Raw genomic sequence first — 9,012 nt, forward strand, 5'->3', positions numbered from 1 at the left:
TCCTGTTAACTCTAATAAAATGCTTCTTTCAAGCCTAATTTCAGCATCGTAAGAGGACGGTGTTGGCCACAGGGGAGGCATCTGTGCGCATGGATGCAGCCACGAGCCCTTCCTTGGCCACCCCTTCCATATACCGTTCAAATGCTTGCTTCCATAGGTTCGGGAAATAAAAGCAACCTGACAGAAGTTTATTACGTGAGCTCTATTCCCCACCGTGGCAGAGAAAAGTCACAATGACTATGCTTCCTACTAAAAATAGTTTAATTTAACAATATTCACATAATTAGGCTGCAGCTATATAAATATATCCACATATATAATTAATATAAAAATAACACATACAGTAGAAACTAAAGGGTCAAAAGCCCTGAAGAGAACAGCTTTCTCAAAACCAGAGTTTGCACAGAAAGAGGCCTCTTCCTCCCCAGAACTGGAGAAAAGGGTGGGGTCAGAAGGGCTATTAAGGGTTAACAAGATACCATGAAATAGGTAATGGTTTCTCCCTCAAGATAATTCTTTGAGAGAACTAACTCGGCACTGAGGAACCAATGGGGAAAAAAATAATCATTATTACATTTATAGCCTCCAGGGAGCTCAAGGTGGCCTATAGGGCTCTGCCCCTCCTCATTTCATCCTCACAATAACCCTGTAAGGTAGGTTAGGGCCCGAGTAAGGGATTTGAACTACACACAGCCTCTTTCAATGTGTCTCACTGTCCAGTAGAAAGGTGTTCAGATTGAAAGGGAATAATGCCACAAAAAGCCTTGCTCATAAGGACTCCATCTTAATCACCTTTCCCCACCTCCGCTCTGCACCTTTAACACCTGTGACAGGAATAACTGTGGTAGGTTCATACTTCTCTCGTTAGCCATCTGCAGGGCCTACAGGCTTTCTTTACCTGTTGAATTCCTAAATGCGCCACACAGAGGATAAGAAAAGGCACATAGGCTATATTGGCTTTCCACTGCCTTTGAGCATCATGTTTCTTAGTGTTCAGTGTTACAGGGAGGCGAAAAATTTGGAACCAGATACCCTGCTCCCCTCGAGAACCTCTTCCAAATTGAGAGGCCAAAGTAGCTCTCACAAAATGGCTGCTGTGGGGTGGAAGCGCCATCTCTCTTGTCTCACAGTGAACAAAGGCATTCAGGCCCTGCCAAAAGGCGGGAGAGCCAATGCTGCTCCTCTGCAAAGATTTTCTCCTTTCATATTCTGGATTTTATTTTTTTTAAGACAAGAAGGACAAGAATGAGAATATGAAGGAGATAGGCAAGATGGAGGCAGTTCAGCGTTGCTTTGCTGGGGCAGCTACATGAGAAAAGCATTCCTCACAAGGGAAGGGCGTTTCATTCCTTCAGCCTTCCCGTGGGCAGAGAGAAAAAGTTTACTACTCTCCTAACTTCCCCTCACCAACACAAAAACAGAAGCCAACCGGGATGGTACATACGACACCACACAATTTCCCCTCAGAGCGAGGGGACAGGGTATCTGTCAGCCAGGAGGGACAGATCCTTTACGCAACGGAGGACCCAATCCCGGTAGAGATGGCAAACGCGGTAGCCGGAAAATTTCATGAAAAAGGAGCTGCCAAGTCCTGGCGGCTCAGCCGGCGTCGCTGGAGCAGGTACAAGGCCCATGGAGGCCATGATGGATGCAAGGTGATTCGACAGACCAAGGCACTGCAGGCGCGACAACGTGAGCTGGTGGTGCAGGTCACTGGCATTGGAGTTCATCACCTCCTGTTGGCTTTTGACGGCAGACAGGAACACTGGCAAATTGGAGAAGGCCGTGACGTTCTGCTGCAGGCGTTCGGCGTCGCTAAGGTCCAGCCAGGCGCTGGGGGGAAGGGATGGCGACGGCAGGCCTGGGAAGGGCTCGACGGGAGGGTTGAAACCGGCATTTGTGAAGGGTTCGTCCTGAATAGACATCTGAGAAATGAAAAGACACACAAGACGGTCAGAGCTCTTAAGCCTTGACGTTCGGGTTCCTGGATTCTGTACCCCACCCTTTCTCTAAGGTACCGGCAGATGAGACAATCGCATTTTGTCTTCATAAACACTCTTTTGTAACGTCGTTGTTTGCCTGAGATATTCCGAGGCTAGGCCAAGGTCAGTTGCCGAGCTACAGGGAAATAGCAAACCAGGAGATGATCTAAGGAGGTGGGGATGGGGGAAGAGGAGACAATTCAAACGCAACATCCCTCTGATCACGGGCCAAGTTACTGCAGCTAGGCTGTCCGCACCTGCGTCAGCCCCCGTCCTGTGCTCAGAGTTAAGGCAAACCAGTATCATTTTACACACAAGGCTAGTCAGATCGGAGGAGAGCCAGTGCGGCCTCATGTTTAGAGTGTCAGACTAGGACCTGGGAGATCAGGTTTCAAATCCTCGCTGGGATTCAGGAAAAAGGCTGGCTGTCTTTCCATGCATAGCTGGCTTTATTGTAGCCACATTTTTGCACCAAGGGATCTCAAAGTGACTTACACAAGCTCATGGGGTGACCTGGGGCCAGCCACTGCCCCTTAGCCTAACCTACCTCTCACAGGGTTGGTGAAAAAGGTGAGATATAAAAGCAATCAATCAATATTGAAGTAAAAGGACATGGCTGTCTTCGGCTCATTAATTTCAGTGCTTAGCTGAACACACACACACACACCTTCCTGGCCTCCAAGAATATGTTCATTTCTCTCAGGTTCTGAGGACTCACATAGTCTGCTAGCAGCTGTTTTGCGCCATCCTGCATGTTGATGGCCAGGTTGTATGCATTTTTGATCCCGAGTGCGATTTCTTGCTGGGAGTGAGATGGTGGCGATGACGAAAGGTGGCTTGGCAAGTCCACTGCAGAAGAAGAAGCAAGCAGAAAGTTAAGATGCTGCGTTGGGCAAGCTCACAGCCCACAGTAAACCTCAAGGGGGGCCTCTGCAGATGCTTGCGAGGGGAGAGGGCTGGAAAAGACAAATGAGGCAGACTGGTTTCCCCCAGAGTGTAACCCCCAACAGACATGCAACGAGCGGTGTGCACCCAAGGGACCTTTGGGGTTTTCTAGAAAGGAGCAATGACACCTCTCACACATTATTTATTACCTGTACATATACACATCCCAATTTTCCTCCAAGGACCCCCCCTCCCTTTATGCTACCTGTGAGGTAGGTTAGGCTAAGAGACAGCAACTGGGCCAAAGTCACCAGAGAGCTTCATGTCTGAGGGGGGACCTCCAGGTCTTGGAGTCCAACACTCTAAATAATGCCTCCCTATTCTATACTAACATGCGAAATCACTTTGGGAGAGGGCAGATAGGGCTGTGTGTGTGTTTTCAGAGTCACAACTCCCCACCACTGGAAATGCCTGAAGTTGGCTGGGATCCAAAAAACAACTCCCCATATTGGAACTCCACCCACCCCCACCCCCCCCTCGCCCAGCAGGATAACTCAATTGTTGGGGAAGGCAGGAGTCGAATGGGACTGAAAACAGTCTTAAATATAATATTTATGGGCCACCTTGGTTAGGAAGCTCTCAAGGCAGCTTTCAAAACCACAGAACAAAACCCAACAAAATCATAAATATATGGCTTTTGTGTTCGCCTCCAAAAGATCAGAAAGAGAATGTTTTTAAAAACTCGAGTATGCCAAGCATATTTATATGTGCAAAAAAGTGCGAAACTTCTAGAACATGCACATGTCAGATATGAAGAAGAAGGTGTGTCTGTGTTTAATTGCAATATCCCCCTTTTAAAACATTGCTATTGATTTGTGGGGGGCCAGGTTCCCCCATAATTCCTGGATTTAGTAAAAGTAAGAATTAATCAAGGTGCGATTAAACTTTGCCAAACACAGAAACCCCTGGATTTAGTTATGCAGAGCTAGCTGGATGGGCCAGTAGCAGGAGACAAAAGCCAGTAATGACCCATCAAGGAAACTCATCAAGGAAGGCAAGATTGCAGGCAAAGGGGAGTGGGGCCCCTTCTTGTTGGGTGCAGAGGCAAAAGCCAGGTTTAGGGTTTCAACTTTGAATGATGGAGGTCCTTCAAGTGGGTTGGCAGCAAGAAGGAGGAGGGGCTGGGAATGACAGGCTGGAACTAAGAGGCACAGAGGACAGACTTTTTGCTGTCATTTGACTCCAATGCTGCCCTTAAGGGGGAAGCCAGACCCTCACAGGATGTGAATACTCTGTAATCCCTCCATGTAGGTACAGGTTGAATATATGTGTAATAAATCCATATATCATAAAGACATCACAGTCTCTGCCATGCCCAATTTCTGAAAGAAACATGAGCAAGCGTCTGGAACCCTGGGAATCTCACACTGCTGGAAAATGGTGTGTGTGTGTGTCGCGTTCTTCTACTTTGGTGATCACTCATAGCCGAGTAAGATTGTCTTCCATGAATACAGTTTTAACAGTGAGTCCTTAAGTGACTGTGGAGGCCAATTCTGGAACCACACATAACAGTATACAGTATTGAAGAGTGAAGAGCTTTCCCATTAAACTGCATTTCACTTAGGCACACCAGCAGTCTTCACAGCTGATGGAATGAATGGACCTGCAGTTTTGTATTTTGGAGTCTGTACCTAAGGGCGAAACCTTTTAGCTGACCTACTTTGCAAGGGTAGGTTAAGGACAGGTGATATGCAAAGGGATTTTTAAGTACTGTATACACACACACATACACAAAGAGACTGAAACAAAAATAGCACTCCCATATCAGATTACTGACCCAGGTTACCAGAGGCAAAGTCCACATCACTTTCCCCTGAGTGGGAAAACCACAGCATCAACTTATCTACACACATCATAGACAGCTCAAGGGCTTCCTGCCTGTCCTTATCAGGCACACTCCACCCTTCTCACTGAGACAATTTGTATGCACAGATTATTAACTGCACATCAGAAGCATTCTAATCCTTCTAAGAATTTCCTCAATTAAACGAGATTTTCTTCAACCAAGCAATTTGGTCTCCCCACCCTCTCATGCAGCAATCACAGACATCTTGGGTAAGGGCGGAGTAGTTCAGTGGGTAGATCATCTGCTTTGCATGCAGAAGGTCAAAGGTTCAATCCTGGTATCTCCAGGTAGGGCTTGCAAAAGCTCCTGCCTGAAACCTGGGGGAAGGACAGGTGCCAGTCACAGTAGACAGAGTAGATGAAGGAAGCAGTGTCCTGTGTTTCTACCTTGGAAGAAGCTGAGAGGTGGGGAGGACAACCCAGGAGTTATGTGTGGGAAGGAACACCAGGGAACCCCACAGAGGGGCTCCCTGGAAATAGAGGAGAGTGTGACCAATTTCTAGAAGACATTTCACAATCCACAGGAGGGCGATAGCTTTTATTTCCGGACATTTTAAAATGCATTTTAATTCCTGGCATTGTGGGGCTGGTCCCAAAAGCTGTGCAAGCTTTAGAGTTCCCCAGAGCTCTTCATCAGGCTAGGTGCTAAGCCATGTGGGGGCAGAGAAGGAGAAGCTGACTTGGCGTCAAAGCCATAAAGTCTGAGCGTAGGAAGAGGCAGCAGACTTAATTAGTTATGAGGCTCTTTCTGGGTGCTAGTTTCAGGTTACACATAGGGATGAAGAAATGGTAGGATGGGCGATTCCCCCAGTTTTGAAAAGGGGGGGGAAATACACTGATCAATTATTACCCAGGTCTACCTGCTGCCTTAAGCAAAGCAGCAGCTTCCCAGGGTCTTGGGTTTCCAAGTTAGAAAAAGGAAACTAAGATGTCTAAAAGGCTGAAGCATTTTCTCTATGAGGGCAGGATGGAGAGTTTGGGGGCCTGGGGCTCGTGTGGTGTAGTGGTTAGAGCTTTGGACTACGACCTGGCAGACCAGGGTTCCAATCCCCATTCTGGGTGATCTTGGGCCAAGTCACTCGCTTTCGGCCTAAGCTACCTCACAGGGTTGTTTTGAGGATGAAACAGGCAGGGTGAGAACTATGTATGTCCCTTTGATCTCCTAGGAGGATTCAAGAAACACGATGAAATGATAAAATAAAATTGCTTGGGTGAGGAGAGTTGCAGAGGCTTAAGCTTTTTAAATAAGCCTCTACTATGTCTCTGTTTCTCCTGTGAATTAAATGGAACCTCTTGTGTTCAGGGATAATAATAATCAGATGCTAGGATTGTACAAAAGAACAGGGAGGGCAAATTCTTTCCTGCTGTGGCTGGGGGCTTCCTGGGGATATTTGGTTGGCTGCTATTGCTAAATAGAATACTAGACAATACAGTGGTACCTCAGATTAAGTATTTACCGTAATGCGTTCCGGAGGTCCGTTCTTAACCTGAAACTGTTTTTAACCTGAAGCACCACTTTAGCTAATGGGGCCTCCTGCTGCCGCTGGAGCACAATTTCTGTTCTCATCCTGAAGCAAAGTTCTTAACCCGAGGTACTATTTCTGGGTTAGCAGAGTCTGTAACCTGATGCGTATGTAACCCGAGGTACCACTGTATGGCATTGGGGGCTGTGCACATACATAACATTTAAAGCACATTATTTGCACCAAAGAATCCTGGGAACTGTAGTCCACCCTTGCAGAGCTACCATTCCCAGCACCCTTAACAAACTACCATTCTAGGGAATCTTTTGTCAGGTGTTTGACATGGAGCATGGCCTGTATGCAGCCTTGGAAGTCAAGAGAGATCTTTGCCGTTCGCAGCTGCAATCCTTCAAGGGGGGGAATGCAAAGAATAGCACCCAGCCATTTTAAGTGCAAAGCACACACTGGCAATCCATGGCCAGGCATAGAAGTCCCCCAAGATGAAGAGAAATTTCCTTCTGAGTGAATGTTTAACTTTGGCCTCAGGTACTGCAGCGGGAGATATGTGCAAAGATTTATCTCTCATTCATTGCTCTCCAGGAAGGCAGGGAAGGAGAAAAGGAAATTGCTCAGGTTTTACAATTCTGGCTTGGACAGGAAAGATTAGAAAGGGAAAGTGGAGAGTCAAAACAGCTTAACCCTTTACCACCTGGTATGGAAAGAGGTGCGCAAATGGGTTGCCCGTCCCAACCACCCAGCAGCCTGCCCTCCGCAACCAACTTTTGACAGTTGACATAAGAGACACATCTGAAGTACAGTATTACTTAACCATGTTTTATGAGCTTCTTCCCCATAATGAACACCCAAGAACATATCTGCACAACTTGGGAAATTTGGTCAACTGACTGCAGCTGCTCAGCCGTCATCCTAAACCTGGCGGGGGGAGCCTTTAAAATAGTGTTCAAGTTAACACCACCCTTTTTGTGGTGTAACTTACCGCCAGGTTGCTAGTCCACATGGGACCATGTCAGGATCCTGCCTAAGTCCCCACTCTCTAGTCCCATCCCATAACCTCTCCCTTCCCCTTTTCAGGGCTTATGTTGTTGGGCTCAGCTGGCTGGGTCCTGCTCCACTGAGTTGAGTGGGGTTGGGTCTCTGGCTGGTGTAAGCCCTGGAAAGGGGGTTTCCAGGGGTGTGGCACAGGCAGGACCCAAAAAGAGGACTTAGGCCAGATCCTAAACTAGCCAGCTCAGCATTTTGACTTGTGAACCTGGCATAAGCCAGCAAAAACACCATTTAAAGATTTGTGCTCCTTCTGCCGGCTAAGCCAGCAGTAGCCCCGTTCCAGAATAGAGTTTGGATTTGGCGTCCTTTACCCTGAGTTAATTTTCCACCAGCTTCTTCTGTAGAGCATACTGCTAATGGGAAAATCTGAACCAAAGACTTGTCTTATTCATAGCATCCAGATGCTCTAGACTCATTCATGCAGATGCCAAGATGTTTGAACTTGTGTACACTGCGCAAGTTCAAACAAAAGTTGGCCCTGATGATTCTCCCCGATAAAAACTTCCTTTCTCTTACCAGCCTGGGTCAGCTGAAGCCAAGGCAGAACTACCATTCGATTATTCATTTCATTACACAAAAAGTCACGGAATTCTTAACTACATTAGATTAACTATTTTTCAGGCAGGTTTCTTCCGCATTTAAAACCTGTGAGACAGGTAGTAGTTCATTTTCTCTCTCTCAAATGGGCTCACGGGAGAGATTTACCAGTTGAATCCCTGCCCGTTAAACAGCTGTTAAAAGGCACAGAAGACCTGCCTTTGAAAACAAGGGAAAAGCCTGCTTCACAAGAGGATAGCTGAAGTTAGGTTAGAATAATAATAAAGCTCCAGGCAATTAAAAAATAATAATCAGGAGGGGACAGTCAATTTTTCCTACCCACTCCTGCTCCTAGGAGCTCCTGCAGGATTGCTTCCCTCATCCCAACTGGGGATTCCCCATTTCCTTTTTGCCAGTGCTTTTTTTCTGGGGGGGACCTAGGGGTACTCATACCCCTAAACATTTTGCAAATCTTTGTACTTTTGTCCATTTACTGTATTTATTTCCCCCAACTTATAAAACTATAAAATGGTGATTTTTTCCCCCTTGAGTCAAAATGAGAGTACCCCTAAACATTTTTTAAGAAAAAAAGAGCTCCTTTTTTTTGCCAACTTATCTGGGCATATAGACAAACAACACCAGCCTGATCGGCAGATAAAAGCTTTTAAAAGAATATGGCAATGATCCTTCCATAACGTCTCCAATCGAAGCTGCCTTTAAGGGGGGCAACTATCTGCATCTCTTCCCCCATCGCTGTCTGCGAACTCTGACTTCTATTTGCAAATTTTGCAAACTTCCAGAGCAAGAACTCGATCGAGCCATTCTCCTTTTTGCTGGGGGTGGGAGAAGGGATTTACAGGACTTGCGGCAAGATTTACCTCTACACCCCCCCCTTTCCCAAGTTTCCTGGCAATTTCCCCCTACCTGAAAGCACCTCCATTCTTGCAGCAGTGCCTTTGGAGCCTCGGATTACCTCCACTTGTTGCACCTTCGTCGCGGCGCGCTTCTTATAGGACTCGGGTTTCCTCCCCCCCCCCCGCGCGCCGCCTCCCTCGTCCTATCCCGGGATCGCAGGCGACTCGCGGATTCCAGGAGGCTGAGATCACACATGCCTCCGTTCCCGGAACAAGGAATCTAATCTCCTCTCCCTTTTCTCCCCCCGCCCCGACCTCCAC

The 9,012-nt window shown here is 47.1% G+C and overlaps 1 protein-coding gene across 2 annotated transcripts; it reads right to left on the bottom strand.

Moving 5' to 3' along the window:
* Nucleotides 1-243: 243 nt before the first annotated feature.
* Nucleotides 244-9,011, bottom strand: LOC128399966 (cardiotrophin-2-like). Of its 2 annotated transcripts, none has more exons than XM_053361864.1 (3): nt 8,762-9,011; nt 2,650-2,831; nt 244-1,925 (listed from the first exon to the last, which is right to left on the bottom strand). In XM_053361864.1, exons 1-3 carry the CDS (start codon nt 8,775-8,777, stop codon nt 1,464-1,466), a joined length of 660 nt encoding a protein of 219 aa, XP_053217839.1. In that variant the 5' UTR covers nt 8,778-9,011; the 3' UTR covers nt 244-1,463. The 2 variants fall into 2 exon arrangements, with proteins under 2 accessions (XP_053217839.1, XP_053217840.1); XM_053361865.1 differs by having other exon boundaries at nt 2,701-2,831; nt 8,762-9,010.
* Between the last annotated feature and the right edge of the window lies 1 nt (nt 9,012).

The sequence above is a fragment of the Podarcis raffonei genome, chromosome 13, assembly GCF_027172205.1.
Source record: "Podarcis raffonei isolate rPodRaf1 chromosome 13, rPodRaf1.pri, whole genome shotgun sequence".
Taxonomy (NCBI): Eukaryota; Metazoa; Chordata; class Lepidosauria; order Squamata; family Lacertidae; genus Podarcis; species Podarcis raffonei.

Bases quoted from the DNA above. Each gene is read 5' to 3' on its own strand.
- LOC128399966 (XM_053361864.1), bottom strand. The intron at 1,926-2,649 runs GTGTGTGTGTGT...TTCATTTCTCAG, and splicing joins TATTCTTGGAGGCCAGGAAG to ATGTCTATTCAGGACGAACC.